At 37.8% G+C, this 20,265-nt stretch overlaps 1 protein-coding gene across 1 annotated transcript in view; it reads right to left on the bottom strand.

The window, feature by feature from the left end:
• The window catches only part of LOC124721570 (1,4-alpha-glucan-branching enzyme), a 94,705-nt gene that overhangs the window by 34,955 nt on the left and 39,485 nt on the right, over positions 1-20,265 (bottom strand). The window contains exons 6-12 of the mRNA XM_047246610.1: positions 16,104-16,194; positions 11,472-11,681; positions 11,296-11,367; positions 10,855-11,026; positions 6,050-6,259; positions 302-473; positions 14-198 (exon numbers count right to left, since the gene is read on the bottom strand). Of these exons, the coding sequence (XP_047102566.1) occupies positions 14-198; positions 302-473; positions 6,050-6,259; positions 10,855-11,026; positions 11,296-11,367; positions 11,472-11,681; positions 16,104-16,194 (1,112 nt within the window). The remainder of the gene's footprint in view (positions 1-13; positions 199-301; positions 474-6,049; positions 6,260-10,854; positions 11,027-11,295; positions 11,368-11,471; positions 11,682-16,103; positions 16,195-20,265) is intronic.

Below are 20,265 nucleotides of genomic sequence, written 5' to 3'. Positions count from 1 at the left end.
TAAATAAACTCACATAATCTTTGTGAAGCCACCCAAACCTTTCTTCAGCTGCATTCATTGCTACATCAAAATTGTTCAGGAATTTGTACTTAAGAAGCTCATCATCAACGAGATGCCACTGCCGGCGTGCATAATGGTAAGAGTCATTATTCCCAGCACGAGGGAAGTCCAACCATTCAGGGTGTCCGAACTCGTTACCTTGAAAGTGTAAACAAATAAATTTACACAAACAAACCATTAATGATTATTTAAGGGCTTCAATAAGAATGGCACTATAGCAGTTAAAATGGTAACAACAAACCAATAAAATTCAAATAAGCTTCTCCACCAAGTCCATGTGTTATTAGCCTGATCATTTTGTGCAAGGCTAGTCCTCTGTCAATGACAGGTGTGGGCTCCGAAAGTACTGACATGTGTGTATACATTTCTTTGTCCATTAGCCAAAATGCAAGTGTTTTATCACCTACAAGGGCCTGAAAAGGAGAAACAATTTTATGCAGAGTTACACATTGGTCTGTAAACATATGTTAATATGTAAGATAAACCGACGACAGAATATTCTGTACAAAATATTGGTATCTTCAAGTACTGTTGAAAGCATCGGTGCATAGCACAGTCATTAGTTAACCATAAATATCAGGAGGTAGTAAAAAGTTTATTAGTAGTGAAGTACACATTAATTTAGAAATACTCGATTATCAGATCAATACAGGGTGTTACTGAGCACGAATACAAACCGTTTCTGAATTTTCCAGAACATTCTTGAATTTACAGTGGCAAGTTATATTATTTAATAGTGATGGGCTATGAAAAATGGACTTTGGCACCACACACTTAGGAACAGCCCCCTGTGCCAAGACCATTTTCTCTTAATCACAGATTTCCTGCCTTAATAGAAAAGTAATAGCACCTTGTTTTCTTTTCAACTTAATCCATGGATGAGTCAGCAACCCACTGCACTCTGCTCTCATCATTAGTTTTTATCTGATGCTACCAGCCCATCACCAGCTGTCTTCTCCTTGATTCTGTTCACTGTGTCATCAATACAGTGAGACCACTCTAATAACCAGTCAACCTCTACTTAATAGCCACCTTATTCACTTCTGTATGCAAACATTGCAAAAGCATGACAAAAATCAGAGACAGGTAAAATTCATGTACCCAAAATCAGCACTCTATGGACTCCAGTGTACAGTGATGAGAGCCCTCATTCACCAAGGTGACAAGTTATGGAACAGCGATATACACATGTACAGACAGCAGCAATATCGCATACACAAAGTGTAAAAGGGCAGTGCGTTACCAGAGCTGTCATTTGTACTCAAATGATCCCATGTGAAAAGGTTTCTGGAATGATTATGGCCAGATGATGGGAATTAACAGACTTTGAATGTGGAATGATATTTGGAGCTAGCCACACAGGACATTACATGTTGGAAATTGTTAGGCAATTCCATATCCTGAGATCTGCAATGTCAAGAGTGTGATGAGAACACCAAATTTCATACATCACCTCTCATAAAGGACAACACAGTGGCTGAAGGCCTTCACTTAAAGACCAAGAGCAGTGATGTTTGTGTAGAGTTGTCAGTGCTAACAGACACTCAATAACCACAGAACTCAATGTGGAACATATGATTAACATATCCATTAGGAAAGTGGAGCAGAACTTGGCATTAAGGGGCTATGGTAGCAGACAACTAATGCAAGTGTCTTGCTAACAGCATGACATCACCTGTAACGCCTCTCCTGGGCTCGTGACCATATTGGTTGGACCCCTAGATGACTGAAAAAACTGTGGCCTGGTTCCAATTTCAGTTGGTAAGAGCTGATAGCAGGGTTCGAGTTTGGCGCAGACCCCAAAAAGCTATGGACTCAAGTTGTCAACAAGGCACTGTGCAAGCTGGTGCTGGCACCATAATGGTGTGGGCTTTGTTTACATGAAATGGACTGGGTCCTCTCGTTCAACTTAACTGATTATTGACTGGAAATGATTATGTTCGGCTAATTGGAGACCATCTGTTCCAAAACAATTATGGATTTTTTATGGACAATGTGCCATATCACTGGGCCAGAATTCTTTGTGATTTGTTTGAAGAACATTCTGGACAAATTGAACATATGATTAGGCCACCCAGATTCCCGGGCATGAATCTCATTTAACATTTACGTGACATAATTGAGAAGTCAGTTTGTGCACAAAAACATGCAGTGGCAACACTTTCACAATTATGGATGGTTACAGAGGCAGCATGGCTCAATATTTCTGCAGGGGGACTTCCAACGACTTGCTGAGTCCATGCCATGTCAAGTTGCTGCACTACGCTGAGCAAAATGAGATCTGACATGATATTAGGAGGTATGCCATGACTTTTGTCATCTCAGTGTATGTTATAGCACTGAATCAAATAGGACCTTAACATCATCCTGTGGAATTAGTTTTTAAGATCTATCAGGATCTCAAGATCAGCTGTACTGATAACTAGAGCAGCACTGGAAGTCAAGTTGCTAACCACAGAAAACAAACATTATTTTCAATAAGTGGCACCTGAGATAAATGAACTGGCCATGACACAGCATTCACAAAGAAGTCCTCTCAAACATTCCTTATAGCCAATGTACAACACTATTAAGATGAATACATGAGGCTATATTATTTTAATGAGGCAGTGGACCCCATTAGGACTATTTGCACTTCCTAGCAGCCATGACTGCTCATGACGATAATATTCCAATCATGACAGGTTTTTTTTTCGAGTATGAAGCTGGATAACTCACTTCAATAGGCCGAGTGCTCTTCAGTGGTGTTTCACACGTGTTTGTCCATCATGGAGTATTCTTCAGTGCTATTCCATGCACATTTGTCCAAATTCAAGAGACACATTATATGCATCAAGCCTTTTCATTTGGAATTAGGGAAGATGCAAGCAAACTACATCAGAACAGGTGCTGGGGAACTGTTGAGTGGAGGGGAGGGAGGGGAGGGAGGGAAGGAGGGAGGGAGGGAGGGAGGGAGACTCCTTTAGCAAGCAGTGCTCCAAAACTGTAGAGAACTGCCCCTCTTGTAGGTGAGTGTCTATCTTTCAGTGTTGACATTTTTTTAATCTCTTGCTGAGCATATGGCTTATTAGGTTCCCTCTGCTGAAGTCTTACATGCAACATTATACTGGCACTGGAGGCCACATGCACTACAGTTTCACAATACATAAAATCAGAATTACGAAGTTCACCCACTTGCCCTGTCCAAAAAGGTATTCTTGGTTTCAATTGGGCAAAATGATCAGGTCTGCAAGTAATAGACAACAGCCACTCCACAACTCTGCTTGAAATAATATTCAAGCTGCTTCTATGAAAGACCAGTTTTTTAAAGGGAAGCAAATCATCACAGTAGAATGTAAGCAGGTCTAAGCATTACTAATTATTTTCAGCGATTGTCCTCCCAAACTGTCAAAAACAGTAGGCAAGGAAACTATTGAGATTACCTGGACAGTGCTATTTCGCAGTTTCAGCTCTTGGTAGGAATTCCACAGTGGGGTACTTGACCAACAAGTGTGTGGAAATTATGCTCTACTTGTTTGCTACAACAGTAGCAATGTACTGTCGAAGTAGTGAAATCTGAATGGGCTGAAAAGGCACTCTAGCTTCTAGAAATCTGTATGTGGCTTCCAGAAGCCTATCATTACACATCCTTCTCTCTCTCTACTTACTGTGATATCATACAGCACTGAAAACTAATGAACTGTTCTGACCAGTAAAAGTCCCAAGTCAGCTGTTTATACATACACATCATTTACAAAATTGATATCAGATATGTCATCTTAATCGAAAAAGGAGAAAAAAAAAATGTATTCATATACAAAGCAATATTACCTCATGAGGTCTAGGTTAACATGTGTTGTCAATTTTGATAAGAAGTCTACAATGCTTCACATCTTCAATTATTTTAAGAAAGTCTTTATGAGTTCTGATTAACTAACTTTTGGTGCTTTAGAGAAATGTACACAAGTTCTGATTCTTTAGTTTTTTTTTAATGACTAGGACCTCATTGGATAATAGCCTGTCTCATTTATCTTTTTACTAGTTCTAATGTATTCTATGTATGTATAAATTATGCCAACTTGGGATACTTCTCATGTTATTCAATAATAAAACTGACAGCAGCATTGTAGTTGACATCAGAATGTTGATACCTGTATTAAACTGGATTACTTTAAAGGCAATCACAAACTGATTACTTGTCTCTACTCTTGTGCACTGTTGTAGTGGTGTGTTTCACCAGTTAGTGCTCACCTTGTAAACCACCTACACATCAGTCAAAAAGCAAAGCAGTGAAAGTAAAAACAAGAATGGCCTGTACTGAAGAAATTTATGCAACTATCAATTATGATTCTTCAGTCTTAATGCACACATCAATATCATACATTTTTTTATCCAAAGTTCCACTGTCAGTACTAAGGTCACTCACTCTGGAGTGGCTAAGTAAGGTTTGTCTATTTATGAATGGTATTCCCCATGGAGGCCCAAGAACTTTAATCATTAGTGATGATGATGATGATGATGATTATTGTGATTGCTGTTGTATGGGACCAAACTGAGAGCTCGTCTGATAGCTCAGTTGGTAGAGTGTTAGGCCTATCATCAACAGTGACAACAGACATCTTTATGAGTTCACAACAAATTTCACTACTTGTGCATTCACACATTATTTTTTCAAAGTAATAGAATCACTCACTTCAAAATTGTGTTACTTAACTCTGACAGTTTATATGTTCCTTAAACCAACTGATATTATTCCTTGAACCAAATAATTACTTTTAACACTTTTTGTTAATCATCATCAAAACCTCAACTACAGCAGCTAACCCAAATGTGACATGGCCCTGGCCATGTTGAAGAAACTAAGAGAGAAGGTAGTACACAAGTGATAAGGAAGTAAACTGATAGTCAAAAACTAGTTATACATGTATCAATGAGTAAAGGTAACCCCAATTATGGAGTGATGAGGTAAGAAAATTAAGGGGGACATATTAATTGTGTATGAGGAATAAGAATGTGGAGAAGAAATGTGTGTACATATGTACAGCTTTAACAAAAATATAGTATAGGTTTATAGCTGAGAAACAAATGAACAGAGTTCAGAGCAACTATTTTTCATTTCTACTTTGTAGTCCAATGGTAAATGATAACAGGTCGGTGAAATAGATTCTTTGCACAAAATGATGAATGCATTGAATTAGTTGTCACAGGAGGAGGTATACACTTTATCATGTTTTAAAGTGCTCAAACAGCATTCTGAACAGAAAATCAGAAGTAGAAAAGTTGGAGTGGAAACCTGCAAAATCATCAATAAGCAAAACACAAAGTAGGTATTGGAAACAAACTTTTGAGGTATTAATTTGTTGATGTCAGACCTATTTTTCTACATGAGATTTATGCTCAGTGAATAACCAATTCACAGCAAATAGACCTATTACATTCACAATCATGAATGCAAAATAAATAATGGAGTGTAGTTTCGCATGCGCGCATGTGTGTGTGTGTGGGGGGGGGGGGGGGGGGGGGTGTAGAAGAGCAGGTAGAGTTGTGCGAGATTAATAGCTTAGTAAATAGTCATCTGCTTCTTTTATCTCTTTGCACCTACAAAACCTGAAGTCACTTGACTCATTAGAATGTAAATCACAAAGCTATTTTAATCGAAGTATAACAGCTGAAATTTAACTCCTCAGTAATTGCTTAAAATTAATTTTATGATACAACATATGGTATTGAAAGTTCTGGTAGATTCAAAATAATTTGGGAGCAAAAATAATGCTGAAATATTTTATGCCCAAAATAAAGTAGGACTAAAACAAGTATGTTGACCTTTTGAAAAGAAACACACAGAGAAGGAACCTTACGTTTTGACAGCTTCACTAAAAAACCTCATTTAACAAGCAAGTTGAGTGAATGTTTAGCAAGATTATACAAAACCATTACTTATTCTTCAGAAACAAGAAACAACAGTAATATTTTGAATACAGGATAAAGAACACAAGAAAACTTACGTTACCTGGTCATGAGATTCGGCATATGCTACAGCTTTTTCCATCCATCTTCTGTTGGTTAGGGTGTAGACAATTTTACCCATATCCCAGTCCTCATCCTTTATTTCCTTCAAAAGTTTTATCCACATATCGGGTATTGCCATTGCCAAACGGTAGTCAAATCCTAGACCACCTTCACTCACTGGCCGGCAACTTGCTGGCATGCCAGAAACATCCTGAACAATGACAAGAGTGTTTTAATTAAAGATAATGTATGCAAAAATTATGATGCAGACTGTGGGACATGTTTGGCTTAATTAAAAACTCATCACATACTTTGTGATTAATGTTGCAGAAATCACAAATAACGTATTGACAACACTAAAGAGTATGTTCTTTTTAAATGACAACACAATTGTTCATTTACTAATTGATCACAAAGGAACTGTATCAATAGTTGTTCCAGCGTAACATCAGGTCCCAGCATGTCGGCCAAGAACGTTAAAGCAGAGAGGGCTGCGAGATGGCGTCAGCCAATAGTATGCTGACGGATCCCTCTCTAGGATGACACTGAGACAGCAGTGGCATCTAGGCAAAGAGAATATAAGTGCCACACCCTTGACCGTGGCCCGAGTTTAAGTCTAGCCATTTACGAGGTCTACAGCAGTGACTTGTATTGGAATTGTATACACTGAAGGACACTGATTATTTGCAGTCGCCCATTGCTTGCGAAATCACCGTTGTAAAGTCTCAAAAGTTAAGTACTGTCATTTCTCTTACTGCAATAAAAAGTCATTAATACGAATTGCTTGACTTCTTGTCTAGCGATCCGAGAAGCAGATTCCGAACCCTATATTAGACGAGTGAGCAGAGCATAACAGTTGTTGTATAATGAGACTTGAGAAACTAAACAACTTTGCATGCCCCAGATAATGTTTCAACAAGTGATTATCACCTAGCTATGTAAGCAACTGTGGCTTTTCCAATTGGAATGATGAAATTCTCAACAGCAACAGCTTTTGAAAAGAACAATACAGTGGTATGCTCATTTATGCTCCCACTGAAATATTTTGCAAAAATTCCTGTGACATACCAAATGTGAGCTGATGTCTGCAGGTACAACAGAGTTTCAGCTTTGTTATATGACGATTAGTTTACACTGCAATGATGATGACAATGGTAACTTCAAACTTTGCTTGAAGGTCAATACTTTGCTATCACTGCAAAAAAATAATCCCCCAAAAATGACAGGTATGGATGGTATCACTGCACTCTTCTTTTCAAGGACTGCTGAATGTTGTTACAAAGTGTTAGTTCCTGCAGACTAAAACAGTTCACCGGACTAGGGGTCAAACCCAGAACACTGTCTTTCACTGGCAAATCTCTTAAAACTGAGCTATCCAGGCATACAACACGATCTGGCATTACTTCACTCCTGCTGGTGCTTCTCTCCTATTTGCAAAAGGCAAAGTTCCAGTCCAAGTCTCGGTCTGGCACATAATTTTAATCTGCCAGAGTGTTCCAAAACACTGCACATTGTTCACTTACACAGGAAAAAATTATTTTGATGTTCCTGCACATAAAAGTTATGAGCAATAACCATACAGCACACTGGCTACACACACAGTACACTGTGTTCAATTTTAAAACTAAAATCAAACAAAAATAGATTTTTCTCCACCTTCAAGGTGGCAGGACACTGACATGCATGTACACCACAAAAATTAAGTTTTAGAATCAGGAGACTCTCCATATAGTGAGAGAAAAAGTTGGAGAAAATAAGATACCCAAGAGTAGGCAGATACTTACCCAGCATCTTATACAAAGGAGATGAGCATGAGAGTGAAAGCAGAAGTCAGATGCCATCCAAAGACTTGATTTGAAAACCAGATAGTTACAAGTGGCAGAGAGAACTGTTGATAAATTGGGGTAAAGAAAGAAAAACTAGAAGCAGATCCATAAACAAAAAAACAGGGTAACCAGATAATATTGATATATGGAAAGAACAGGGAAGTAGGCATACTGTAGAAGCAGATAGAGGTAAGTATAAATTGAGGCTGGGTCAGAAACAAACCAAGCTCATGTTACAAAGATAGTCCTCCAAAGGTGGAGTTCAGAGGTACTGCATATTGGAGACACATACCAAATTATGATGAAGCAAGCACCACAAAAAGTAATTTTGTATGATGCTCAGAGAGAGAGAGAGAGAGAGAGAGAGAGAGAGAGAGAGAGAGAGAGAGTATTTTGCACTTAATCGCTCTCACCGACAGTTCAGCAGTTGTCAATTTAACATTGAAAGCTAAACAGTGGTTTGACACCTGGTGATACACTAACGAGCATGACAATGGGTTGGAGATGAAACAAAAAGAAGACACTGAAAGACTAGCAATAGTGTACACAGATAACACATTACAGCCAAACGACCTTCCATACAGAATAAAATGTTTCTGGCACAATATAGTCTTTCAAGTTAGATTTGAAAACCTGCAGTTTATCACTCAGGTTTCTGTGCCCTGGAGAAATCCTATTAAAATTGGAATATGGAAAATAGTGCACACTCTTCTGTACAGTGGTTAAAGAACTGTTATCCATATGCAAAAATCATCTTTCTTAAGTGTCCACCAAGTGAACAACACAGTTCCTTTCCACAAACTCCATATTATTAACAATGAGATCTGCAAGGGAGTCTACAAACACAGGGAGGCTAGAACTTTGATATAAATTTACAATCTCCATGCAATTAAAGTATCTCACAGGATCATTCTGACTGCCATTTATAGGTGGTGATGGTGGTTGTGGTCTTCATTCTGAAGACTGATCAATTGCAGCTCTCCATGCTAGTCTATTCTGTGGAAGTCTCTTCATCTCTGCCAAACTACAGCCATTTGGCTCTTCCTATTGTACTCAAGCCTTTGTCTCCCTCTACAACTTTTACCCCTCCCCCACTTTCTTCCACTACCAAATTGACTGTTCCTTGATGCTCAATACGTTACCTATCAACCAAACACTTGTTTTAGACAAGCTGTGCTATAAATTTCTCTTATCCCCAATTTGATTCAGTATCTCCAAATTAATTATTCGATACCCATCTAATCTTCAGTGTGCTTCTATAGCACCACATTTCAAATGATTCTATTTTCTTCTTGCCTGCACTGCTTATCATGTATGTTTCACTTCCATACAAGACAACGCACAAGAAATATACCTTCAGAGAAGCTTCACTGAAGAAAAATGGCATAACTTATCTTGCATATCTGGTGGAATAGTTTTGTCATGACTAGCTTCCCAAGGATCTGAATAATTCTGAGGGAATGTCGTCTACTCCAGGGACATTTTTTCTTTCTTTACTTAAGTCTTTCAGTGCTTAGTTAAAATCTTCTGACAGTATCTTCTCTCATTTCATCTACTCCATCTTCTCTTTTGCTAATACTGTCTTCAAGTTTGTTTTCCTTGTAAAGACCCTCTATATATTCCTTACACCTTTCAGCCTTCCTTTCTTTGCTTGGTATGGGCTTGTCATCTGAGCTCTTAATATTGAAGCAGGTGCTTCTCTTGTTCCCAAATGTCTTAATTTTTCTATAGGCTGTATCTACTTTTCCTCTACCCATGCATACTTTTACAGTCGTGTATTTCTCATCCAGCCACTCCCATTCTGCCATTTTGCACTTCCTGTTAATATAATCATTTATTAAACATCTGTAGTCCCTTTTGCCTGCTTCATTTTTACACAGTCTGTTTTAGTCAGTTAAATTCCATCTCTCATGCATTATTTAAGGATTTAAACTGGGCCTTGTCTTTAATTCTATTTGGTGCTCTGCTGCCTACGTCATTCTCTCTTCTCTTGCGTCCCCCCCCCCCCCCCCCCCCCATTCAATCAATCGTTGCCTATGGGCCCTTCAAAATTCTCAATAACCTCTGGTTCTTTTAATTTATCCAGATCCCACCTTCTTCATTTCCCAACTTTCTGCTATTTCTTCTATTTTAATCAGCAATTCATAGCCAAGAAATTGAACTCAGAGTGCATATCTGCTTGTGGTAATGTTTTTCAGTTTAAAATCTGGTTTCAAAATTGTTGTCTTATTATCATATAATTTATCTCATACCTTCCAGTTTCTCCAGGTCTGTTTCATGCACACAACTTTCTTTCCTGATTTCCAAACCAAGTGTTAGCAATAACTAAATTGTACTCTGTGCAAAATTCTATCAGGTGTTACCCCTTCCTTCCTATCCTCCAGTCCATGTTATCTTATTATTTTTTCATCCTTTTCTTTTCTTCTACTGAATTTCAGTCCTCCATCATAATTAAATTTGTAGCTCACTAATAATTTCTTTTAACAGATTAAAAGAGGTAACCCCCAGGGGAATATTATAGGACATTACTGTTCACTACATATATGATCAGGTGGATAATGCTGGAAGCTCTGTGAGGTTGTTCACATTTGATGCTATTGTATGTAGGAAACTTGCACTGTCAGAAAAAAGCAAGATGACCTGCAGATGATTGATTCTTGGTGCAGGGACTGACAGTAAACTCACCACATAAATAAATGTAACATATTGTGTATAAGCAAGCAGAAACACCAATCATTGTTGTATTACACAACTGGCAATCGCTGGGAACAGTTACAATCATAAAATATCTAAGATTTTGTGGACAAAACTATCTAAAATGGAATGACTACATAAGAAGAGCTGCACATTTCATCACAGATTCACTTACCAAATACAGAGTGCAAACCACCTGAAATGTTTTATAGTCTTGAAACTCAAATTACATGAAACACCATTTAAAATAATCATTCCCACATAATATTAAAAAATCCACACTCACTTCAGCAATAGTTGTGATTTCTGGATACAGATCATGTAGAATGTGATTTGCCATCATTAAGTACATAACACTTTCTGTGTCAACGTCAAGATTAAAGTAATCATCATAGCTTCCAGAAAATCCTTTATTAGCCCCATGTGAATGGTAGAGCATCGATGTAACACCATCAAATCTAAAATATATATGCCAAATTATAAATATTTGCCTTTTCAAAAAATGTGTAATTCAGATAAAACGTGAATTTTTAGAGAATAGAACAGCTAGCAAAATAAAGCAGTTGAACAAATGTGTTTGAAAGATTACATTTATAAAAAAAAAAGTTTCCCCAAGAGATATAAACAAGCTCCGAGTTCACACCTATGAATCAAACTTTTCCCCCCAGTCATATGCTGCTAAAAAACTGTTCAACAAATTAATAAAATATACCCAAAGCATTCTTACCTAAATCCATCAAACTTATATTCTTCTTTCCACCATCTCAAATTTGACAACAGAAACCTTAGAACTTCATACCTAGAAAAAAATAATGAAGTTATTTCACGGAATATGATCTCACTATTCATATTACATTTGAAACATACCACAAAAGCAACTATTTATGTGAAGCAACAACTTACTCTGTATAATTGAAGAGTCTACTGCCCCAGCTACTGTGGTCACCCCTTGGACCATCATGAAAATAACAGCTGTTGGTTCCATCAAATTGATTGAGGCCATCAAGAACATTTTTGGAAGCATGTGAATGAACCAAATCTATAACAACATACAGCCCATTGGCATGAGCTGCATCTACAAGTTCTTTCAGTTCTTCAGGTGTACCAAAACGGCTAAGAAAAGAAAATACAATATTAGAATATTTGTAACCCATGACAAAGCCTCATATACCACATTTCTTCTTAAAGTTACTTCAGGTGCAGTGACCTTGCACGTATATAATACAAAGGAAAGGAACTGTTTAATGTCATGTTTACAGAGCAACACAATGCTTGTCTATATATAGTGATATTCGGAAGGGAAAGAGAATTTCAGTACATGCCCTCCTGATCAATGAAAAACATTCCTTGTTACTGTTGGCTTTCTGGATAGAAAATAAGTTACACAGTACCAGTAGTTTATAATATAGATTTAGGTCTACCACATGCCATTGATTTTATAAAGAGATTTAATCATAAGAATCTTTCACTCCAATTAACAATTTTCTCACATTGGTGAGATGTGTAAAAACACATGAGAATTTAATCTGCAACCCACTGTCCTTAAAGTAAATCACCTGCAGATGAATGATAAATCTTTACCGATCAACTATTCTGTGTTGAAATAGATTGACGCTGGTTTATAAATTCAACACACACACACACACACACACACACACACACACACATACGACCATTGTCTCTGACTGCCAAGGTCCAAATGCAAGCAACTGTGCATGGTTGGAGAAGCAGTCTAGGTGGTGGGAGTAAGGAAGGGGGAGAGCTGAATACAGGTGGTGGATGGTGTAGTGCTGTTTGTGGGAGTCTTTTTGTTGTGCCTATCTGCGACTCCACATCTCCACTACATGGTGCGTAGCAATCTATCCTTTCCATAATAGTGCCATAATTAAAATGTTATAAATAATAACTGACACATGTACCATGAAATCTGGGGAAATATCTAGCAATGGGAAGTTTGCAGTCAGTATGTATTGCCTGTTTTGACTTATGGCATCGACACATGGACTTCTAATGCAAAAACTTAGGTTGTTCAGAAATGACTGGGAAGACACAGGATGGGAATTACTAAATTGGAATGGAGGACATTATGATGCATGTAATGTACATGAAATAGGAGTGGGTAGGACATTTAAAACAGGTGAATGAGTGGTAGGTGGACCACGTAAGTACTCTGCTGGATCCCAAGAGACTGAGAAGATAACCTAATGAAAGATGGTATAATAATGTTAGGAAACCTGAAGGAACAGTACTGATGTGTACCTGAAAACCGCAATGCATGGAGAAGCCTGAAGGACACCTTTATCCAGTGGTGGACATCAAATGGCTGCTGCTGCTGATGATGGTAACACAGACCCTGAATGAATGAAATATTTACATCAAATAAAACTGTCGCATGTAACAATCTGTTTCTGTCTTCATACTGTGAAAACACTCTCCCATATAATGTAATACAACTTGAACAGAATCCAACAGTTGGGGTGAAAGACAAGAAGAACTGGATGAAAATAATAAAACAAACTGAGAAAAGGCAGCTGCGGAGACTAATGAGCCAAAACAAGCACTGAAGGACAAAATTATGCAAAATTATTGCTTCAATCGGCAACTGACAGCTAAGTAATACTTATACCAATCAATCAGAAAATGCTACTGCAATCTATCTGCTACAAATGTCCTAATAAGAAAAAAGAAATGAGTGCCAAACTGAAAAATTGCAACACTTGAAGGGAAAGAGAAGATCTCAGTGCCCGCCGAATTTATTGCTAGATGTGTACACGAGCAATTGAATTAGAGATTGCTGCCTGTTAGTGACAGAGCCCTTCCTGTCGCCATGCGGAACGGAATAACGCTGTATCACATGACTGTACTGTCATCAGACCTTGCACTGGTTGTTGCTCTGACAGTAAGTGCTTGATGTGTAAATTATGCAATATCGGCCCATTTGATTGCAGTAACATCAATAGAGTTCATCAGTCACCTAGTAAACAAATCACATAGCGTATTTTATCACACCCATTGCACTTTCTTGAGATCACTAGACATTACTTTCACTTCATATTCTGTATCCCAATTAAGAATGGCCTATTGAGTTCTGTTATACTACGAATTCTTCAATCAGTTTGTACGTCTGGATTAAAGGCTTAGTAGCAAAACAGAACACAATGTGTCATTCTCATCTGAGAGAGAGTATAAGTAGTGAAAGTAGTGTCCAGTGGTCTCCGGCAAGTGTATAGGACTGATATTGTACATGATATATACTGGTGAGCCAAAATAATCACTGATCTGTGTATCAGGGATCTGACATTTTTAATGCGAACATTTTAGGTTAGGTATTACCATGACTGTTATTAACATTAAATGAAATAAGTTTACTGTTACCAGTCACTGTTTAATTATCTCCACAAATGGCACTGTCTCCAGTGGTCACAGGTTCCTTTCACTGTCTTAACGCATCACATGTATATTGTCATATTCTGTAAAAACAAAATATGACAGTATACATGTGATGTGTTACAACAGTGAAAGGAACCTGTGACCACTGGAGACAGTGCCATAAGTTCCTCCAAAAAAGGTGACTGGTAACAGTAAACTTGTTGTTTCATTTAAGGGACCTGACAAATCATTGGTCAGTTTGTGGGGGTACATGGCATTAGATATCTTTGCATAGATCATGAAATTTGCGTGAATAACAGGCTGTTGATCTGCATATGTGCTGATGACACCCGATTGCGAGCCAGATGGATTCAATAGGATTTACAGCAGGTGATTTTTGATGCAGCTACATCAATGCGAGTTCACTATAATGCTCCTAAAGGCACTGCAGCATGGTTCTGGCACCGGGACACAATCCATGTTTCCCAGTCAAGGCACTACTCCAAATGAAGCTGTTTGTGTTGTTGTGTTAATGGCAGCCTATGCGTGCCTTAGACCAGATGCCACTAGTTTCTGACCCACTGACCAATGACGTAGCGCGACACACAATGCTGTGACGAGACCATTACTTGTTCTTGGATGGCAGGCACAGATTTGAAGGGGTTTGGTATCCTCAGTGCTAAATACGGCTATCCTCCCTTGTCAAGGTCAGATGCGGTTGACCAGAATCTTGACGATGAGTATACACGCTCTCACATTCCCATCTAGTCCAAGATCAGGTTACTGGCACATCCTAATGTATTACAGATCTGGATATTGCACGAATTGACCAGCCGGCCAAATGGATATCCACAATGAAGACCCTTTTGAACTTCATCGATTACTGATAATGTTGTCTCACACGAGCATGCGGCATCTCCATGTCCTTACAGTGATCACTCAACACCTGACACAGTCTATTACCCCTTAATATCCTACCAGGCCTGGTACCAACACCAAACATGAACAACACTAATGCAATCTGGTGGCTGTTCTACCTTGACAGACAATTGCGACTTTAATTATTTAAATACCTGCTGATGGCGTGTACATGTATGATGTTACATAGACATTGAGCATGTCATCTGGATTCTTCACCTTTTTCTCAGACATTGTATATGATCACCTCCAAACTTGTATCTTGCATAATGACTGCAAGGATAAAATTAGAGGCATGCAGGTATATACAGAGGCTGGAAAGTGATCCTCGATTTTGCATTACACATCTCTGCATTTGTCCCATTATAGGTGGGCAAAAATGTAGACTCTTTTTGATTTTCAACTAGAGCAGATTTTGTTATTGTGGTTAATGGACAAAGAAGACCAAAAACTGTCAGTTTATGAAGTGTATTGATAGCAACACTGTCCAAAATGTAGTCGCATGTGTGTCTTGCAGGGATACACTGATTATGATTAACAGTGGATGAAACTAGTCCTCCGTACTGGTCTGCTGAACACTGCAGGGGGTTGTGACAGAAACGAATGGCTAATATGACATAATAGTCATCACACCTGAGCCTCTGTTTCTACATGCACTAACTGATGGTTTCATGAAAAATATATCTGCTGTTAGATGTCAATGTTAAAGTGTTTTTCAACAACAGGTTGTTGAGATTATGCAGAGCAGATTCTCAAAGATGCCAAGTGTCAGAATGTCTATGTTCTACAGGTCACAATTGTATCATCATCCTCCAATGGTGGTTGAAATACCATATTTTTCAACCATATCCAACCCTTATAGGTCCTAGACTGATATTTCCTCTCATCTATGTTACAGATTCACCAAATTTTATGGTGACATTAGTGAATACCCTATTGATAACAAGAAACAGATAGTCACAAGTTCGGTATTTACTTCAACAGTAAAACAAAATACGAGTGATACCTGAACAACATGACATTCTTTGTTCTGTCTCAACTATTTTATTATTGAAATGGAAAGGTAGAGAATATTGAAAGATTTATTTATGAAATCTAAAAGTTAAGAAAGTGAAAATATCCCCTACTGGCAGTCAGTGCCTATATACACAGAATAAGGCAATAGTATACACACAATATGCAGAGAAATTGCAGGAAAGCATCACTACACATTATGGTATTCAACCTGAATGATAAGCTCTAGAATACCTTGAAGCAGCATAGAAGTTAGTAACTAGATAGCCAAAGCTTGCATAGTATGTGTGTTCCATCACTGCCATAAGCTGAATCGTGTTGTACCCTGAAACATGGAAATCATGAATAAGAATTTACTAAGTACAGCTGTGTCAAAACAATAGCTCCAAATTCATAAAAATTATATTTTCTCTCCTTTCAACATTAAAGGCCATCAGTAGGATCTACACAGAAATTTTATAACAACTCTTTTTCACAACTATGCTAGAGGGTAAAATTAACTGCAAATTATATTCAACAAAAATATTTCAGTTATTGAAGTGGCAGCCAATGCCACAATAAGAGGAAATTTCTTTATAAGTATGGAATACAGCTTACAGACTGACAAGCACACAAAAAGCATACCAGAAATGTATATTGTATGATCATTTTATCTTTTTCAATTTTAATTGTTTTGAACAATAATCATGAGCAAAAGAGTTAATATATGTAACTCCACAAATTAATTGAGCCACAATATTTGCATTTCTCGATTCAAAAAAACTTTACCAACAGCCGTATATTTTGGGTTATTTTATTTTATATATCAAATGCTACCAGTTCCAGCAATTAAGTACTGTCATCTTCAGGACCCATATGCTTTTCTTGTATTAACAAGCTTATCGTATGATGCCACAAAACTAACCATAAATCTGAACCGTTATGCAACTGATTCAGTCAGTGTCACCCTTTCATATGAATCAGTTGCATAACTGTTTGGATTTACGATTCCAGTTTTATGGCACCACACAATAAGCTTGTTAATACGAAAAAAGTGTGTGGGGCGTGTGGGGCCTGAAGATGGCAATATTGAATTGCCGAAACTGATAGCATTTGATACATAAAATAAAATAACCCAAAATATACGGCTGTTGGTAAAGTTTTTTGAATCGAGAAATACATACCAGCCGATGTCCCCTGGCCATAATGGACCGACAGACAATTTTTGCATGTTTTACTGCTTCCATTACCATCACACTGCATCACAAGGTGCCGATAGATTTATGGACCAGAAACTGTTCGGTGAATGAACACTCAATTTGGGCTTCAATGAGAAAATATAGCCTTTGCAACTAGTTGCATGAAAGTACTGGACAAATCACATGGCACTTTGAGAATATTGTCAGGTGCTATGAAGAGGCATTACTCCCCACATGCCCTGCTGAATATGTTGAGACCTGAAGAAACCAGAGAGTTGGATGTCGTTCCAAGAGCAGACTGGCAACCAATTATGCCACATATGTTTGATTACGTGGCCGTGACCATGGCAGATAATGCTGCAATCAACCGCTGACTACTGAGCAATACAAAAACTGTTTCAGAGCAGCTAAAAAATATGTGGCTCCAAAAATTCTGCAGAATATTTTAAAATTGTTTCCATTCATGATTCATATGTATGGTACCTTATATAATAAATTGTACACTAATAAACTGACTTCGTTCTTTGTTGTCTTACACAGATTGAATTCAACACCACCTATCATTGGAAGACATGGGATGAAGAAGTACTTCTATGACTGGTGAAAACAACAAAATACTATATGCTATTAATCTTTGCTTACAATCACCATCAATAAGCTTCCTCACTTAGTGAATGTATTACATTCCTCAGCTACTGTGTGATGTGGATTTGTGGCCAGCTTTACTGGTCCCACAGTTACTGCTTCCCCAATATGTCATCTCCACCTTACAACTGGAGAAAGTTGTTGACCACAACTGTTTCCATGCATGTCAAGGCTCCACCGTACAATTCTTTCCCAGTTCAGCAGTTTCCTGACTGTTCACTTGCTTACTAATGGATTATTAGCCCATCATATTCAAATGAGAGGGGAACTTGCTCTTTTGCAGAGAATACATTGTGCTGTTTATATTTAAGATCAAAGTTTTCAAATAAATGTCTGCCTCATTCACTGGCTCTCAAAATGCTGTGAGTTCTGGTTTTAAGACTCTATGAAAACCTCGATTTGCATCAATCTACAGAAAATCAAGTTTTTGTATGTCCATCCTCGTGATTGGAGGTCTGGAATATATCGGCCATTTACTTATGTAAGTACATGAAACACCTACAGCAGTTCTTATGATGTCATTTATTGTATGGCTACCAGTTTCGGTGCTTCAGTGCACCAGCTTCAGGCCTTAGCTGATGCTGAAGAGGTTAACACCACCCGTATACATGATGCATCAGTGCCAGCATCTATAACTGGTTTATGCAATCTGCAACCATGATGTTCTCTTTCTAGTCATCAGCTATCGTTAAGTCGATAGTTGGAGAGACAACATCATAACCCCTTCAGCATCAGCTAAGGCCTGAAGATGGCGCACAAAGCACTGAAACTGGTAGCCATATAGCAACATTTTGAGCACACTATATGGAGTCATAGATACTGTGTCCACAAAACCAGGCAGAAACCTAAAAGTATTTCTATGAAACTGATTTTTTATTTTGTCCATGTCCTTGGCAATGTTTGCAGTAAAATTTCCCCAAATGTGCTTCTTCTGCATTCCACACAGAGATGGTTAAGTAGGGCATGTTTTATTATAATCATATTGTAAGTAAATAGTACAAGTTGAATACAAATTCTCTTTTCTAAAAAAAGACAATTATGTTTCCAATTTTAAATTACAGCTGATTCAAATAAATAAAATTTCATGCACAAGGCACCCACACCATGGCTGCTAATTTTCTCAGAGCAAAGCACCAGATTTTTCCTTACCCATATAACAGCACAATGGAGAAGAAAGGGGGAAAAATACACCATCAATATCTTTATTTCGTCTCTTGTAACCATATCCACACTGATTCATGTCTGCATGTTAAATGGAATTGCATTATACTCTGTTAAAATGTAGCATGCTATGAGGGACACACTTCAGGAATTTTTATCAAGCCAAATGCACCAAAATCTTTTGCATTGCCAGTTTTGATTTAGAAATGTGAAAAGTAGTACAATAGAGTCAAACACATTACTTAGTCAACTGTAGATTATTACTTTTGCTTTTGGGCCACATACCTTGCTGGGAACACACTGACCTCACTCCTCAGAGATGAAGTAATGTGTGAACAGGGTGATTACACTTTGCATTCCACACTTGTGATGAAGGAGGGTGCCCAGTCTGTTGTGAATCTTACTTTATCCATATAAGGCTGCCAAATGGGTGGACATCCACAGGAAAACACTCTTTACATGGTAAATTTCCCACTACCACAGAATTTCATCCTCTGTAGAAAAGTGAACACTTCTACCAATGCATTCTCACATATTATAATACATTCATAAAATATAGTTGCAGAATTTTCCTTAAGGTCAGTGGTGTCTGATGCCATGAAAAAGCAAAAATGGTGCAAAATCTATTTAAATTGACAAACTGCTGTTATTGCACAACAGCACTGCTGATATTACAAAGTAATAATGGTTATTCATTACAACGAACATTTTAATTTTTCGTTGTTCACGAACATAATTTCAACTCTCAATGCTATATTAGATAGTACACAATAAGAAGGTTGTTACATGAAGTGTAATATTTCACAACTTAAATTGGTCAAAAGTTTGTGTTTTCAGAATTACGATATCTATCTGCTTCTATACAGCCCCTTTAACTGGGATTTAATGCCCGATTGAAACTGTAGTCTTTAGTCATGATTTCTTTTTCAGTTGTTGGAGACAGCAGCAAAAAACTCACAAGGAAATCAACAACTGAATGGTACACATAGACAGCTGTTTTCAAAGTAATTGCTGCAACTTCCTGAACTTAGAATTACAGCCCGAGACAATTTCATTAAACAGGCGTATTTTTGCCATCACCTCACTGTAAATATAGAGGACAGTTATACCGATAATAAATTAATTGAACATATTGTCTCAAAATTGTCTTGCAAGGATTTCTTTAAAGTGACCTTCCACAATTACTGCCAGAAATTCCTACAAGTTTTGGCATGCCTGTTCAGTATTGCAGTGCTCATAAACATTCCAGCTATGGGGCCACAAGTCAATTTGTTGAATGCACTTGCTTAACAGCCACCAATGTTATATCATTAATTTTTCCTGTGTTGTGTGGACAGTGAAAGAAAGACACACACACACACACACACACACACACACACACACACACACACACACACACACACACACACACA

This window comes from Schistocerca piceifrons, chromosome X, assembly GCF_021461385.2.
Source record: "Schistocerca piceifrons isolate TAMUIC-IGC-003096 chromosome X, iqSchPice1.1, whole genome shotgun sequence".
Lineage (NCBI taxonomy): Eukaryota > Metazoa > Arthropoda > Insecta > Orthoptera > Acrididae > Schistocerca > Schistocerca piceifrons.
Note: the sequence above shows the minus strand (reverse complement) of the source record. Positions and strands in the feature narration are given on the sequence as shown.